Source organism: Chelonoidis abingdonii, chromosome 3 (assembly GCF_003597395.2).
Source record: "Chelonoidis abingdonii isolate Lonesome George chromosome 3, CheloAbing_2.0, whole genome shotgun sequence".
NCBI lineage: Eukaryota > Metazoa > Chordata > Testudines > Testudinidae > Chelonoidis > Chelonoidis abingdonii.
The window spans coordinates 72210207-72228316 of NC_133771.1; the positions used below are offsets into that span (position 1 = coordinate 72210207).

The 18110-nt window shown below is 42.5% G+C and overlaps 1 protein-coding gene and 1 long non-coding RNA gene across 2 annotated transcripts in view; one reads left to right on the top strand and one right to left on the bottom strand.

Moving 5' to 3' along the window:
* The window catches only part of LOC142046567 (uncharacterized), a 1033250-nt gene that overhangs the window by 424547 nt on the left and 590593 nt on the right, over positions 1–18110 (top strand). The window lies entirely within an intron of this gene.
* MDN1 (midasin AAA ATPase 1) overlaps positions 1–18110 on the bottom strand; it is a 217883-nt gene that overhangs the window by 180460 nt on the left and 19313 nt on the right. Inside the window, exons 6-11 of the mRNA XM_075063473.1 lie at positions 16136–16348; positions 13541–13672; positions 10640–10743; positions 8303–8417; positions 4767–4960; positions 865–946 (exon numbers count right to left, since the gene is read on the bottom strand). Coding sequence (XP_074919574.1) covers positions 865–946; positions 4767–4960; positions 8303–8417; positions 10640–10743; positions 13541–13672; positions 16136–16348 — 840 coding nt within the window. The remainder of the gene's footprint in view (positions 1–864; positions 947–4766; positions 4961–8302; positions 8418–10639; positions 10744–13540; positions 13673–16135; positions 16349–18110) is intronic.

Genomic DNA, 18110 nt, shown 5'->3' on the forward strand with positions numbered 1-18110 from the left:
GCAAATCTCTTGGCAACTTCAAAGAGCAACCAATCTTTATATTTTTAAATGAGCCAGAAAATGCATCTTTACTGTACCAAAACATATAATCCATCACCACCCCAGGCCAAGGGCCTATAGGATAGAAAACTAGTCCTGGGCTGCCCAGTAAGCTATTCTAAATATAAGCATCACCGCTTTAAAGTCTCAGCAATGCTAAAAACAGAATCTTGTCATCATGGGAGAGGGAAGGTCAGTCTCTTCCTGATGAACTCATTGTTTGCATCTAGCCCTGGAGGTGCCCCAGGCTATCAGACTTTAAAATACCACCACTTGTTTTAAAAAAAAGCTACTTTGAGAGGTGTTTTACATTTATTTGTTTTAATTTCTCCTTTCCTTTGAGTCCTGCACAGTAGCTAAAGGCCTCTTGGTCTTAGGTGGGGGATATAATATTACCATTTTTAAAAAAAAGATATTAAAATATTCCTAAAGCAGTGTTTTTTGTAGCATATAGGATGCACTAATGGCACACATTTTGGATGATATGCATAACACACAACTTTGCCACTCACTAGTAATGTGCCATCCCAAACTCACACCAATCAAAAAAACTTACGTCACACCATGCCATCATGTATCTTATATTTCAGTAAGTTAGTCAGAGATACATTCAGTATGTTTACTACACAAATACCTTTTCCTGATCCAAGATGTCTAAGACCATAGGGATGCCGCTAGCATGATCTCTGTTATTGCATCAATCACTCCAACTAGAATCTGTTCAAGGCAGCACTATTATTTTTAATTGAGTCTTGTTTTATGCCTTAAGAGCCAACGTCAAAATCCATAGTGATCAACTGTAAAATGGATTCAGTTTTACTGTACCTCTTGAAAAATATTCACTGCAGTAGTTGAGGAAGAGCTGTCAAACTTGTAGGCAATCCTGCTGCACCAATTCAATAAATCTCTAAGACAAGAGACAAAGGAAGCCATATGTTGGGTATAGCTGAACAGTAATACACAGCTCTTCTTTTCTCTAGATTTTATTTTTATTCAGATTTTATTTTACTTTTTAAGCGTACACATGAAGGTACCACATAAGTGGGCTGTGTACTCCAAAGTGCAAATGACTATAGTAGAACCTCAGAGTTACTAACACCTGGGGAATGGAAGCTGTTCGTAACGCTGGCCATGTCTACACTTCCCAGGGATTGACACTGCTGTGATTGATGCAGCGGGGGTCGATTTAGTGCAGGGGTGGGCAACCTGTGGCCCGCGGGCTGCATGCAGCCCACCACTGATTTAGAGGGTCTAGTGAAGACCCACTAAATCGACTGCAGAGCGCTTTCCGGTTGACTCCGGTACTCCACTGGAACAAGGGGAGTAAGTTAAGTTGATGGGAGAGCATCTCCCATAGATGCAGCATGGTGTAGACACCGGAGTAAGCTGGAGTAGCATAATTTAGGTCAACCTACCCCAGTAGTGTAGACAAGGCCTCTGAAATGTTCGTAACGCTGAATAAAATGTTATGGTTGTTCTTTCAAAAGTTTATTACTGAACACTGACTTAATACAGCTTTGAAACTTTACTATGCAAAAGAAAAATGATGCTCTCTTTTTTTTTTTTTTTTTTTTAGCAGTTTACCTTTAACCCAATACTGTACTGTATTTGCCTTTTGGGGGAGGGGGGTCTCTGCTGCTGTCTGATTGCGTATTTTCAGTTCCAAATGAGGCATGTGGTTTACTGGTCAGTTCATAACTTTGGAATTTGTAGCTGTGAAGTTCTACTGTACTTAAAAGAGCCACAATGTCTATTTTGGCAAAGTACTAGCGAAGTGTCAGAAACAGCCAGACGTACATACCATATTAACAATTCTAGATAAACAAAGTTATTACAAAAAGCATGCTTTTGTTATTGAGTAATTTATAAGGAAAATCATTTCAAAGCTCAAGTTGCTTGCCAAAACCTCATTCCTTCTGAACTTTTTGATGACAAAGTTCATGATTAATATTAACCATGCAACTGGCTATGTTTTTAATACATGCCATTTCTATCACACCCAAAGGCTATTCTGCACTACCATGTATCTAGTATTTGCATATTGTTTCATGAAATAGTACTGATTATATAACTCAATACAACTATCTTTGGTGCTTCATATGAGAAGAAAGAGAAAATCCAACAATCCACTCTGCATTTTGTCATCATTAGACAGGCTAAAAAAGAATTTGAAGAGCAACTAGCCAAAGACTCAAATACTAACATAAAATATAAGTACATCAGAAGCAGGAAGCCTTCTAAACAATCAGTGGGGCCACTGGATGATCAAGGTGCTAAAGGAGCACTCCAGGAAGATAAGACCATTGGAGAAAAACGGAATGAATTCTTTGCACTAGTCTTCACTACAGAGGATGATAAAGAGATTCCCAAACCTGAGCCATTCTTTTTAGACAACAAATCAGAGGAACTGTCCCAGATTGAGGTGTCAGAGGAGACTTTGAAGCAAACTGATAAACAGTAATAAATCACCTGGACCAGATGGTATTCACACAAGAGTTCTGAAGGAACTCAAATATGAAATTGCAGAAATACTAACTGTGGTTTGTAATCTATCATTTAAATCAGCTTCTGTACCAGATGACTGGAGGATAGCTAATGTGACACCAATTTTTAAAAAAGGCTCCTGAGGCAATTCTGGCTATTACAGGCCAGCAAAACTAATTTCAGTAAGAGGCAAATTAGTTGAAACTATATTAAAAGAACAGAATTATCAGACACACAGATGAACACAATGTGGAAGAGTCAACATGACTTTTGTAAAGTGAAATTATGCCTCTACAATCTACTAGAATTCTTTGAGAGTGTCAACAAACATGCGGACAAAGAGGATTGAGTGGATTTAATGCATTCAAGACTTTCAGAAAGCCTTTGACAAGATCCCTCACCAAATGCTCTTAAGCAAACTAAGCGGTCATGGAAGAGGGAAGGCCCGCTCGTGGATCAGTAATTGGTTAAAAGACAGGAAACAAAGGATATGAATAAACGGTCAGTTTTCGCAATGGAAAGAGGTAAATAGTGGTGTCCCCAAGGATCTGTACTGGGACCAGTGCTGTTCAACATATTCATAAATGATCTGGAAAAAGGGGTAAACAGCAAACTAACAAAATTTGCAAATGATATAAAATTACTCAAGACAGTTAAGTCCAAAGCAGACTGCAAAGAATTACAAAGGGATCTCACAAAACTGGGTGACTGGACAATAAAATGGCAGACAAAATTCAATGTTGATATATGCAAAGTAATGCATTTTGGAAATTCCAACTATGCAAACAAAATCAGGGGGTCTAAATTAGCTGCTACCACTCAAGAAAGAGATCTTAGAGTCATTTTGGATAGCTCTCCAAAAACATTTGCTCAATGCACAGTGGCAGTCAAAAAAGCTAACAGAATGTGAGGAACCATTAGAAAAGGGATATAATAAGAAAAAAAATCATAATGGCTTTATATAAATCCATGGTAGGCCACACCTTAAATACTGTGTGCAGATGTGGTTGTTCCATCTCAAAAAAAGATATATCAGAAATGGAAAAGACACAGAAAAGGGCAACAAAAATTATTAGGGGTATGGAACAGCTTCCATATAAGAACAGATTAAAAAGACTGGAATTTTCTAATTTTCAAAAGAAACAACTAAGAGGGGATATGATAGCGGTCTATAAAGTTATGACTGGTGTGGAGAAAGTGAATAAGGAAGTGTTATTTACCCCTTCACATAACATAAGAACCAGGGAATCACTAAATGAAATTAATAGGCAGCAGGTTTAAAACAAAGGAAGTACTTTTTCACACAACACAAAGTCAACTCATTGCCAGGGGATGCTGCGAAGGTAAAACTACAGCAGGGTTCAAAAAAGAATTAGATAAGTTCATGGAAGATAGATCCATCAATGGCTGTTAGCCAGGATGGTCAGGGATGCAACCCTGTGCTCTGAGTGTCCCTACCATCTGTTTGCCAGAAACTAGGAGTGGACAACAAGAGATGGATTACTTGATGACTGACTGTTCTATTCATTCCCTCTGAAGCACTTGGCATTGAACACTGTCAGAAGACAGGATACTGAGCTAGATGGACCATTGGTCTGACTGACTATGGCCTTGTGTTCTTATGTCACAAAAAGCCATAAAATAATTGTATGATACTTTGAGCAAACTATAGATTAGAATGCCATAAACAATTGTTTAACACCAAAATACACTAATCTGATGTGCAAATAAAGAATGTGACAGCTGAAAAAATATTTATTAGTTACCCCTTAAACTCATTTGTGTCCCTTTTCAACAAGAAGTTTTAGTAGTAATCAGCAAATCTTATCTACTAGACCTTATACATTTTACTAAAAAAAGGCATAAAGAAATATCCCTGTGGTTTTTTATTAAATTCTTATTTCTGACCCCAAAGAAGTTCAAATAATTCAGGACATTTTACATGTAATCAAAATTATCCAGTCAGTCTTGCATAGTAGTTATATTCCATACCACCCAAGAAAGTGAAGTTCTACATTATTTGGATTCAGAGTTCCAGAGGGCTAAGAAGCATTAAAAAGTACTTTAAAAACAAACAAAGAATGATAGAATTCTCCAAAACCATTAATTTTTTTAACTAATGTTTCATAATGTTAACTATTTTTCCTCAAGGAACAAAAAACATGAACCAAGCCAAGATTTACTGTAAACTTTCACTCGCTGGCTAAATATTCTTTGAATAAATGTGTAAGGGAAAAACCTACCTCAGAGATAGTTCTCTTCCCTCCAGACTTGGCCTTTTGTTTTCTTTTTTCAGCTCTGATGCATCTTCCACTTCCTGCTCACAGGCAGGAAAACTGATTTCTGATGTTTGATGCTTATCTCCAGTGAGCTGAAGATAAATGTCTAGTAGACGATCAGTCACAGCAGCAAGGTTAGGGCATCTGCCCTGAAGAATCTAAGAAACAGAAATTGCAATCTGTATAACTCAGCAGCCAACTACTGGTCATGCAAGTTTTATTATGATATACTCGGATAATCACTCTCCAAGAGAGCAAGTTACAAAGACTAGTAAGGGGGGATCCGGTCTTAAAAAGAAGCTAAGTTCTTTTGTAGCCTACAAAGATGATGAAGCAAAAGGTAGATCAAGGACAGAGTAGGCCCATTACTCAATGAGGTGGGAAAGACAATAACAGAAAAACGTGGAAATGGCAGAGGTGCTTAATAACATCTTTGTTTTGGTTTTCACCAAGAAGGTTGGTGGCGATTGGATGTCTAACATAGTGAATGCCAATGAAAATGAGGTAGGATCAGAGTCTAAAACAGGGAAAGAACAAGTCAAAATTACTTAGACAAGTTAGATGTCTTCAAATCACCAGGGCCTGATGAAATGCATCCTAGAATACTCCAGGAGCTGACTGAGGAGATATCTGAGCCATTACCAATTATCTTTGAAAAGTCATGGAAGACAGGAGACATTCCAGAAGACTGGAAAAGGGCATATATTGTGCCCATCTATAAAAAGGGAAATAAGGACAACCCGGGAAATTACAGACCAGACAGTTTAACTTCTGTACCCGGAAAGATAATGGAGCAAATAATTAAAGCAATCAGATTGCAAACACCTAGAAGATAAGAAGGTAATAAATAATAGTCAGCATGGATGTGTCCAGGACAAATCATGTCAAATCAACCTGATAGCTTTCTTTGCCAGGGTAACTAGCCTTGTAGATAGGGGGTGAAAGTAGAGATGTGGTACATCTTGACTTTAGTAAAGCTTTCGATACTGTCTCGCATGACCTTCTCATAAACAAAACTAGGGAAATACAACCTAGATGGAGCTACTATAATATGGGTGCATAACTGATTGGAAAATCGTTCCCAGAGAATAGTTATCAGTGGTTCACAGTCATGCTAGAAGGGCATAATGACAGAGGTCCCGCAGGATGGGTTGTGGGTCCGGTTCTGTTCAATATCTTTGTCAGTGATTCAGATAATGGCATAGAGAGTACACTTATAAAGTTTCCGGATGATACCAAGCTGGAAGAGGTTGCAAGTGCTTTGGAGAATAAGATTAAAATTCAAAATGATCTGGACAAACTGGAGAAATGGTCTGAAGTAAATACGATGAATTCAATAAAAACAAATGCAAAGTACTCCACTTAGGAAGGAAAAATCAGTTGCATGCATACAAAATGGGAAATGCCTACCTAGGAAGGAGTACTGCGGAAAGGAATCTGGGGGTCATAGTGGATCACAAGCTAAATATGAGACAACAGTGTCATGCTGTTGCAAAAAAGAGCAAACATCATTCTGGGATGTATTAGCAGGAGTTTTGTAAGTGAGACAAGAAATAATTCTTCCTCTCTACTTCATGCTGATTAGGCCTCAACTAGAGTCCAGTTGTGCCCAGTTCTGGGCGCCACATTTCAGAAAAGATGTAGACAAATTGGAGAAAGTCCAGAGGAGAACAACAAAAATGATTAAAGGTCTAGAACACATTACCTGTGAGGGAAGATTGAAAAAATTGGGTTTGTTTAGTCTGGAGAACAGAAGATTTGAGCATAGAGGACTGGACTAGATAACCTCTCGAGGTCGCTTCCAGTTCTATGATGCTTGCTTATGTTATATAGAACTGTGTTGAAATGTAAGTACGGTAGATTCTGCTTAATAGCAACCTGGATATTAACAACTTCCAGTTAATAGCAATGTTTTGCCAGGAAGCAATCCCGTCCCATTGATTTTAATGTAAATGGGGTTTGGATATTGACAACAGCATGCCACTTATTAGTCAAGTTATTGAGAAACTTGAGAAAAAAGGATCTACCTTCAGGCAAGTTTGTGGGGATGCAGCCCCAGAATGAAGCACTGGCACGGGCCAAGCACCCTCTGCATGCAGGTCTGCAGAGCTGCAGGTAGGGAAGCAAGTGCTGAGACCTGCCTTCCCTGGCTGCAGTGGTGCAAATGTGCCTGTGGATGGTGCTCAGCCATCCCAGCACTTCCTTCTGGGAGGGCAGCTTGCAAACCTGCACACAGGGACCACACAGGAGATAACAGGCTGTGGGCTGGGAGAGGAGGCTGGAGGCAGAGTGGGAGGCTTCAGGGTGCGGGGAGCAGCTGCAGCCCAGATGAAAGAGCTGCATGGTACCTCTCCCAGTGCCTGCACTCTCTCGACTGCACCATGTCAGGTCACTCCATATAGGAAAGAAAGTGCTGGGACATGCTGAGCCAAAGGGTGCAGAGAGAAGTACCGTGCAGCTGCATGGGTCCCCAGTACTCCTATTCCCTGGAAAACCCTGGCATTTGGGCTGCAGCCCCCCCTCCTTTTTGCTGTCTGCCCACAATCCGGTTTGAGGACTGCACCCAGGGAAGGCACGTCCCAGCATTTCCTTCCCTGGCTGCTGTCTCAGAAACCTACTTCCTGATTATTAGCAATTGTTGGACAATAGCAACTTTTTGCTGGCAACCAAGGGGTTGCTAGTAAACGAAATCTGCTGTAGGTCCAAAAATCTATTTCCTAAAAACAGGCTTGACAATAGTCAAGCGAGGCCTAGTAGAAGATGGGTGAAGTGAAATGCGATAATTCAGAGGCAAGTTAGAGATAAATTAGGGCATAATCCCAGGTTAGGTTGTGAAACGCAATGGGGGAGGGTCCCAGAGTCTGGTCTCCAGCCGAACCCGAATGCCTGCATTGCAATTTTACAGACCTGCAAGCCTGAGTCAGTGGACACAGGCCAGCCACAGGTGTTTAACTGCAGCACAGACTTACCCTAAGAGGCTTGTGGACCACTTCCACACCTACATGAGAATTAGAAGGGTGAACATTCCCCTCAAGTCTTTTGATTGGGGGAGGCACAGGGGGCACAAAAAGAACCAAAAAAGTCTCTCCGCCCCATACCCCCTTGACAAGCCTTCTTCACACTCAGATTGCACTTTGAGCTCCATACCTGCAAAGAAAAGGGCTAGGAAATTACTTTTCAAATGGAAGGTTTCTTCTCCAGCTGCCATTTGATGTACTATACTAAGCTCAACCGAAGCAGACATTCCCTAGAGATGTTAAAGAACTGTGTTGGACTGTTCTATTTTGAGGTTGCCCAAAATCTCTCTGTGATTCACTTCCAAGCTTTGTACAGTAAGTATTCCTTTGACCCAAATCTAACCTATCCATTTTGAAGCCAATATGACTATTTTGTGGATTTTGAACAGCAGAAACAAAAATCAGGCTTATTATGGAATCTCTGTTGTAAACCTTTACTATGGAACAACGCCTGGTGCTCTATAATGACATTACTCCACCTACCTCTTTGAGTTCTGCTTTATTCATGTTATCCATCCGAATTTTGGTCCAATACTTGTCCAGAAGAGTAGCATGGCTGTTTTGCTGTCGGCACCAACCACCACCACAGCTGAAGACTCTAAATTAAACAAACGCACCCAATGGAGTCATATAGCATATTACATAGTGTTTAACTGAAGAATTTAAAATTCCATTATATTCTACCATAGGACTATTCCAATGTCTCAAAGAACTAGTACATTTAGCACAATTGTCTTGGGCTAATCTGAATGCACAGGGTTCCCAGGGTCCATAGCAGAAGCTGCATGTCATCCTGTCTCTTTTCCATGTTACCCACCCCTTATTGGTGTATAGTTCTCCTCTTGTCCCAAACTGCCTAGTCCCACAGAGAAACATGCAGAAGGAAGAGAGCCAGAGCAGCAGCAAACTACTCTGGAGATTTCCCTTACCAAGTTTGTTGCCCTATCTAGGGGAGGGACTTGGAATGAGGAGAGGAGTTATGTCTCCTCACTTCCCAGATTCTCTCCAGTTCTCAACTCCACACAAATAGTTGCTGCATCTGTCCTAACTCTGAGTTCTGTGCTGACTCCCATTGCTCCTGCAGGATCCATGCTTTCACGACTAGGGCTTAAGGCAGCTACAGAGATGGACCAGGGGAAATTATAACTGAGCTGCAAAGTCTGTCAGGTCTGGACAGGACAGTGCCAGGAGCACACTGCTCTTCCCCATGGCTCCATATCTCAATATCCATAGAGCTCCTTCAGACATAGCATCAGTGAGAGTTTCAGCAGATGAGGAAGGGTATTTCTTGTTATAGAGATCACACTTCACATATACGGGAAAGGACACTGCCCTTGTTTGCCACTGTATTGCTGTCACCAGTTGTTTCTCACCCCGCCTTGGTCTCACTTTTCTTGTCACTCTCTCCGCCCTTGTTACTCCAGTTTTCACTGCTCCTCATCTTTACCTCCTCCTGTTTTGCTCCTTCTTCCTTGCCAGACAACCCTCGTTTTTGCCCCTTTCCTTTGCAGCAGTGTAAGGATGACCAAGGAGCTGTCCATGGATCTTCTCACCCGGCTCAATTCCCGGACAAAGTTTTCTCTGAACCCACCATCTACTGGCTCCCCTCAGCAGCAGTGGTCGCACCAGCAAAGCCTACTGTTGCACATTAAGACAGCCTACACACAGCTACCCACTCCCACACCCTCAAAGCTCATGCCATGCCCCCCATGGCAGCAGTCCTGTGCATGCAACTGATTATCAGCCTTTTACTTACACATCTTAAAATTCTATCCTAGTTTTTTCAAATTCACTCCTTCAATTTAAAGAAAACCAAACCCACTCATGACTATTTAGAGACTGTCCCAGTAACACTGACACAGCTCTGCCAAAGAGGTGTGCAGCACCAGAGTAGCGTCAACAGAGCTAACAATTCTACTATATCAAGACACATGCATATTGGGTTAAGCTCCCAAACAACAAACAATGACTAGGGCTCCATGACTTCTGCAGTGGTCACTGTGGCTGATCCCAGGGATGCCCAAGAAGCGGGCTCAGAGGCCAGCTGCTCTGGTGGCCCTGAGAACAGTCACATCAGCTGCTGCTGGAGTGGCCCCGGGGACAGCTAGCCCCAGGGACTGCCCAAGCAGCAGTCACAGAGCAGCCAGTGCCCCCAAGATTTAATCAGAGGTATTTATATTATGGACCGGTCAGGGGCCGTGAATTATTTTTATTGCCTGTGACCCGTATGGCTTTTACTAAAAATACCCATGACTAAATTGTAGCCTGAATAATGATCAACAGGAAGAAAATGTTTTCTCAAAGGAGCAAAAACATAAGCAGCAGGAAAAAATTGTTTAAGATTTGAAAAGTGTTGCAAAAATGCTGCTCAATAATATCCCTTTAAATGGTGCACTATATATACTTCAGTACACTTCCAACTTTCATAAGCACTACAAAAATGTGAGAATCAAATATTTTACAGATTAGTTTTAACAACATGAAAATGAGAGCACATTATCATTCTGAGTCAAAAACACTCTCCATAAAGGAAAATGAAGGACCATCCAATCTGAGTATTTGTTGACTTTCTTATTTTTAACCTACAAAGCCTTCAATCTTGCTGAAGTAACAGTTGCATAAGATGCTACAAGTCTAGATCCAGTCCTACTGTAAGGCTGTTTGATATTTAATGCATTTCTTTTACATATTTTATTAATAAAGTCTATGTATCGCATTCTAGCTGTCTGAACTTAATGTCAGTCTGAATTCCTTATTCTTGTTGCCTTCAGCTTAAAAGCAGCCAATTAACACCATGTTCATTTCACCTTACATGCCTACCTTCTGGTTGCAAAGAACTGGAATCCAGGAGCCACTTTTAAAAAGTCTCCACGACCAGGAATCAGTAATTCTCCATTTTCCAGAAGAGGAATCAGGACAGAGATCTGAAAAAGAGAAAGAACTCCTACCTTGGAAACAAAGCAATACTCCTGCTTTTGGGAGAAGCTCAACCACCCAGACTGCATTTGTTTCATGAGTCACCAGCCCACTTACACTGAGCTACCTTAATATGCCAGCTCACCAGCAGTTCCTCTCATAGATACTTTATCCAACTGTACTTGTTTCTAACTGACACTGATAAGGATTGAACAGTCCCAGTTATCACCACGCAGCAGCAACTTCCATAGTGCAAGTACATTACTACGCTCTTTCTGCTGGCATTCACATTTTAATACAGAATGGATAGAAAAATGACCATCAACATTTCCTTTTCATCTTTCTTCACCCTGACCACTGTGGTATCCCTATTTTTTCACTGCATTACACAAATCAGAAATCTTGCCTTTTGATAGCCCAATGGATTAAAGGGTAGTTTCACCCTTGCATGTCTGAGGCATGTTTGAAGCCTCGTCTTTTCAATTGGCCAAGCAAAGTCTCTCTCTAAATCAGGGGTGGGCAAACTTTCTGGCCCGAGGGCCACATCAGGGTTGCAAAACTGTATGGAGGGCCAGATAGGGAAGGCTGTGCCTCCCCAAACAGCCTACCCCCCACCCCCTACTCACCCCCTCAGAACCCTGGACCCATCAAACCCCACCAGCTCCTTGTTCCCTGACCATCCCTTCTGGGACCCCCGCCCCTTGTAAGGGGAGATTTTGGCAAACCAGTGAAGTGCCTGAAACCACTACGGCTTATTGTTAAAAGTAGCCTATTCAACAGTCTCAGCTTGACCAAGGGAGGATGGGAGGGGGGTTTGGGGTGCCACAGAAAGGGCAGCTTGACCCCGTGTCCTTCCTGATAAGAGTTGTGTTGAAGTTGCTGATCCTGCTCTTTTAAAATGTATGTATGTGCCCCAGGAATGTCTATTGGGGCCTCAATGCTGCAAATTCTGGAAAAACCCACACCTGGTTAATCAATAATCAGAAGGAACCTCTTGCTTGACCATTGAAATTGCTTACTTAACAAGTTTTCTTTAAGGGACATGTCATTCTATTACTAATGTATAAATAGGGGGAAAAGTTTGAGGTAGTTGGACTCATTTGGGACTCTTTTTGGACTTTCCTTCTGGATACATCTTGCAGTCCCCACCGGCAGACGGAAGATTTGACCACCGGAAGCCTGCCACTGCATCGCTCGAGAGCCACACTCAGCTTTGGTAATTATCAAGGGTTGGGGATGTTTTACTAACTTGCTGTGGACATGTGTAAGTGCTTGAGACTAGGCAGAGTTTAGCTTTAAGTGAAAGCACTCGTGTTGTCCTGTTTGTGCTAGCCATCTATCAGTCAGACAGCCGTGTCTCCCCTGATTTATTTCCTGACACCACCTCACACAGAGTAAAAGTTACCAAGAGCTTTGGGTTGAAAGAACCCCGGGTAACACCCTGACCTTCCCCCCCCAGAACCTCCACTCCATCCAACCACCCCCCTGCTCTCTGTCCCCTGACTGCCACCCAGGACCCCATACCCCTTATCCAACTCCCTCGCTCCCTTACCATGCCACTCAGAGCAGCAGGAGCTCGCAGCCCCACTGGAGCCAGCCACAACCCCACACTACCCTGCAGGAGCTGCGGACGAGAGTGCTGGTGGTGTGGTGAGGTGAGGCTGCGGGGGAGAGGGGACAACCGGAGAGGGGCCGAGGGCTAGCCTCCCTGGCCAGGAGCTCAGGGGCTGGGCAGGACAGTCCCGCAGTCCGTAGTTTGCACACCTCTGCTCTAAATCAAAGACCCTGTTTATGGCAGCCATCAATACCTTCCATCATAACAATATCCTCACATTCCAGGGCTGCCCATCACCCCAACAGAGTATAAAATGTTGACATCCTGAATGACTTACATCCCAAATAAAAAGACAAGAAATAAAAGGTTGGAGGAAGGGCTGGGGGTGCGAGGAAGTTACCATACAAGGAGCTCATTAGTGGGGGAGAGAGGATGGCAGGATGCAAGGAGTCTGATGCATATAATAAGCTCAGCCTACAGAAGTGAGGACGTGTACAATCCTCTGTGTACACTTGAGTGGTAAAATACTCAAATATAGAGAAGGTGTTTGTAGGAAAGCATGGGATTATAAAGTAAAAGTACAGATGATATAAAAAATCCAGACTACATTAACCTGTAGTTTACCTTTTAAAATAAGACACTTCAGAATATTTCAAGTAGCCCATAAAATTGCTTAAGACCTAAATTCATAAAGAGGCTACATATTGGCTTTGTTATAGGGTCCCTATGATTTGAAAGTCTGCATGCCAGTAAAACTAAAACTGGCAGCAGAGTTAGTCCCATAAAGGATGCTTTATAGAGCTATGAAAAAATGACTGGATACAAGTAATAATTTGAATTTTTGCAGAATGTCAGTACAATAGGCAGTGTAGAATTCCAGTCACTGATATAAGGAAGAGATCTCTCTAATGAATACTAGTTCTGACTATTAGGAATCAATTAAGATACATGTCACAGTACTTGTTCCAGAGCACAATATGATATAATCTTTTATACTGTCTCAGCTGGGGCAAGGACAGGTGGGTGAAAAAGAATGAATGTACCAATTGGTTAATTCAGTTACCTAATTAATGATCATTTTCTTCCCTTTGCCTCCCTTCCCCTCTGCCCCCTCCACAACTCATCAGATCCAAGGTGTCAACACACCACAGCTGATTGGGCATTAGCCTTCAAAACCAACTAACAGTTTGCCTCAAACCATTACCCACTTATTTTACAATGTTCCCTATAGGAGAAGGTAAATTGTATACCACATCCAGAGGAGCATAGTCAATATCCTCCAGCAGAATCCAGTGCCCTTTGGTGACAGCTTGTGTCAAGGTTCCAGGCCGCCATACAAACTCCCCTGGCACATCTGTACAACGATACATACCCAGTAACGTCTGCAAAAAAAAAAGTTAGCAATAAATAAAAACTGGCTTATTATGTCTTGATAAACTCAGATAAATAACTTACATAATATATCTGACACCAGTAGGCAAGTCATATACATAGCCTGCCTAGAGCAGTGTGTGGATACAATGTCTCTAGAGCGCTGCGCAGAAACCAATTAATATGCACAGCTGATCCACAAAAATGGTCCGCAGATATCCGCGGATTTGCACAGCTCTATACACTAAAGACCCGTTTACGCGCAGGTATTGAAAGTCAACCCATCACGACCGCGGGTTAAGAGGGCCATGATGAAGTATCTTAAGATATCTACATATACACATGTATAATTATCTAGGATTACAAAGCATCCCAAACACTGCAGGCCTATCTGTTAATGGCACTTTGCAAGAATATAAATTCAAATGTGTAATCTAATAAAGAACATTACTACTACTACACAGGGGTGAAAGTAACTCAGGATACTTACAGGTACGGGGAGGGGCAGCCCCGCTCCTGGAAGAGGCGGGACTTCAGGCAGAAGGGGCGGGGCTAGGGGGGTCAGCATCCCCCAGCCAGTCTTTCCAGGCTGCCTGGTCCATGCTGCCTGCCCCAGGTTCCCGTGGCGATTTAAAGGGCCCTGGACTCTGGGCACTGCCCTGGGGCAGCAGGGAGCAGGGGAGTGGAAGGGGGAGGGGGAAACAAAAGGGGTAGGGACCTTAAAGTGCTGCAGGGTCCTAGGGAGGTGGTAGAATCTCCATCTTTAGAGCTATTTAAAGTCCGGCTAGACCGCACCCTGGCTGGGATTATTTAGTGAAAATGGTCCTGCCTTTAGCAGGGGGTTGGACTAGATGACCTCATGAGGTCCCTTCCAACCTTTTGATTCTATGATTCCATATAAAGCAAAAATAAGATGCATTTTAAAATAAAAAGCTCTTTCAAGAGACACACTAGAAATTCTGTGCCACACAGATACCCTCCTCTTCTAAGCATTTCTTGGATAGTTCAGTTATATATTTAAATTTTTTGTTTACCTTTATACTTTGCTACTTATTTCCAATCCCATCACACTTTCCTGAGATGGTGATCTTACAACTAAGCTCAACAGCAGCAGGTTGTGTGGGGCCGGCAGCTGGGACCCCAGACCCGCTGCCACTCAGGGGTTCCATCCACTGGCTCCTGCCAGCCAGGATCCCAGCTGCCAGACCCGCTCAGCCCGCTGTCGGTCTGGAGTCCCAGCCCTGCCCACATACAATGGGTACCTACCTTCTCCCTGTTTCTGGCCCATTCTTTTCCTCTCTCTCTCTGCACTGAGCTGAGGGTGGGAATGCACTGAGCACAGGGCTGGGGGTGAAGAAGCAGGCTGGGGGTTGGGGTGTAGGGTCTGGCCAGGAGCTAGAATGAGGGAGGGGGGCTCAGGGTTGGGGCAGGAGGTTTGGGTGTGGAGTGCTTGCCTGGGTAACTCCCATTTGGTGCAAGGGGTGCAGGTGGGAACGTGGGCAGGGGGTTGGGCGGGACAAGAGCTCCCATTTGGTGCTAAGAGTGGTGGTGGGGATGTGGGGGGTGCAAGAGTCAGAGCAGAGGGCTGGGGGCATGTGAGGGGGGTTCAGGTGTCAGGGCATGGGATGTGGGGGGGCCTAGGTATGTGTGGGGGTGCCAGAGTCAGGGCTGAAGTCGTGTAGGGGAGGAGGAGTCAAGCAGAGGGCTGGGTGTGTGGGGCTGCAGGGCTCAAGGCAGAGGGCTGGGTGTGTGTGAGGGGGGTCAGGGCAGAGGGCTGTGGTCGTAGGGTGTTCATAGGAGGGAGCGGGAGGGGATATACCCCTATTCTACCCCCTTTCCCCTTCCCCAAGGCCCTGTCCCTGCTTCTTCTCTGCCTCCGCCAGGAGCAGTGAGCATGCTGACTCCACTCCTCCCCGACCCCCGTTCAGCTAGCAGGGAGGGAGGGACAGAGAGGAGGATGAGGGGCAAGAACCCAGCACACTACAGGAAGGCGGCCGGTCGGTGGGGGAGGGCGGAGAAGAACGGGCCGGGCCAGGCTGGGCTGGGCAGGAGTCCCGACAGCCATTAAATGGCAGCATGCCATTAAAAATCTACTCGCGTGCCTCACATCTTTGGCATGCATGCCATAGGTTGCCGACCCCTGTACTAAATCATTTTAAAATCACCCCTTTAATTAATCAGAGCAGCTCTTTCATGTACACAAGCCCTAAAAGATGTAGTAACTAAAAAAAAAAAAAAAAAAAGAATTGATGTGATGCAGTTTTTGTGAAGAATTTAAAGCTTACTAAGCCCGAATCTTGAAGTTTCTCATTTTCAAATTCTTCAATTCCCATTAAGAATTTGAACTTGCTGCAGATCAATACTTCACATTTCAAAACTTAAGTAATGTAAGTCCATGTATAAGGATGGGGTTTTGAGTGTCGATCATAAATGAGTTCACCCTTTCCCAAATAGCAGGAATATTTTTCCATTACCTTACTGTCTGTCTGATCTCCAAGTTGAACTTTCAGAATATGAGGGGGCTTCATTCTTCCTGTAATGACTGCTAAATACTCAATTAAAGAAGTTTTGCCACATCCTATTGGTCCCTCTAATAATACAGGATTCTGGAAAGCTACTGCCAGCGCAAGGTTTTGCAGATTCATGCAGGTGGATTCAACCAGCACAAAATGGTTAATGGTACTTTCCTGTTAGGGTAGAGAACTTGAGTTACCATACTGAAGTGTTTATTCATAGATGAGTTGTGTACAATATTACTGGAATGCTCCAATGCTGCATTCATAAAAATTAGTCTGAATTCTAGAAAATGCCGGCTATATAGCTCTAACTAGGAGCTTATCCCAAATGATATAATGGGTCATTGAGAATGCAGACTGAACAAACAATATTTAATGGTTAGTATTAAAATACAGATTCAACCCATCAAAAACCTACAATAAAAATATACAATTTATAAAAGTGTATGCATGGGCTAATTTGCTCTCAAAAACCAGTCTGGCTACAGATGCAATAATGGTAGAGTGATTACTTTAATGTTCCACCAATGTATATCAGACTTACCTATTAAAAAAAATCATTTGATGTACATAGCAAATGAAGTCATTTGAGCAGCTCCGTGTTACAGGACAAAGCCTTGCCATAATCCAACAGCAGTTGTTTACTGATAACCTTACTCATGAGATTAAAGTGCTGAATCTATTCGTATTTGCATAGACAACATCGTGGAGCCACTAAACTCACTGATGTATGACCATTAAAAAAAATATACCAAATATTATACACCATCTTTTACTCAGATTATTTTAGTGCATTTAGACTTTTTAAAGGGAAGTTATATTTTCCAATCAGGGTATAAAATGAATTATCAATTCATCTTAACTTTTCTACAGTTTATTCCACAAAAGTTGCCGTCTTCCTGGCAAGCAAGGAGAGAGGAGTTAGAACAGAAAATGGAACTTATCCTTCATCGAAAATATGAAGAACGTTGTATTTTGAACTCCTAATTTAAACAAGTTTCAATTACTTACAAAAATTGATAGACGGTCAATACAGTTTTATTTTTCTTGTAATTTTATTACTAGACAGAGTCCAGGAAATTCAGGAATTGAAAATTCTGTCTCCTTGATTCCCACACTGCTTCAGAAGTGCTGAAAAACTGATGCTCTCCACACACTTCTCCAGAACAGTGCTTTTAGATTAAATAACTTGTGCTAAAGCTGAACAGTCAGGAGTTGAACTCACGTTAGAGCGAAAGCAAGAAAGGTAGTCTGGGGAGTGGTCTAGAGTGCTGGCTGAAGCTACAGGAAGTACAGAGGGTGGAAATGGGGAGAACAGGTTAGAGGCAGACTCTTTCTGCAGAACATGGTCATGCTTTTCCTATCAATTTAAGTGTAGAAATATTTTCCAATTTGTTTTCTTTTCCTGTCTATTAGCAGGAAAGTGGCAGTCTCCATAGAGTAAGTTTTAATTTATTTAAAAAATAAATGTTTAAAAATGTGTTATTTTGAGGAGTAACTGCTGGCAAAGAGACGGTATAAACTCAGATGGTATAAAAATCATTTCCGTGAAGGTAAAAATGACTGTTTTGGACCCCCTTGTTGGCTAGACCATGACTCCATATTCTTGAGAAAGCCTCTGGATCTCGAAAGGAGATACTATATAGAGTTGGAAAAGCAGCTGCTGAACATTCTCTCAGAGCCAGCTTACAAGAACTGATACATAAAAATCAAACAATCACCATGTTAACCTCTAAACTACTTCATTCCAGTACATAGCTCCTCTGAAGTACCAACATTCCACTTCATAGTGACTTAGTGCATGGCACAGCTTGAAATAAAATTTGCCACAAGTACTACATACATTCAATTTCACTTAAGAAATTAAAAAAGGTAGGTCAATTCTTAGCATTCACATTTTAATAATTAGGCCACAATCAAGGAGGGAGGCAGG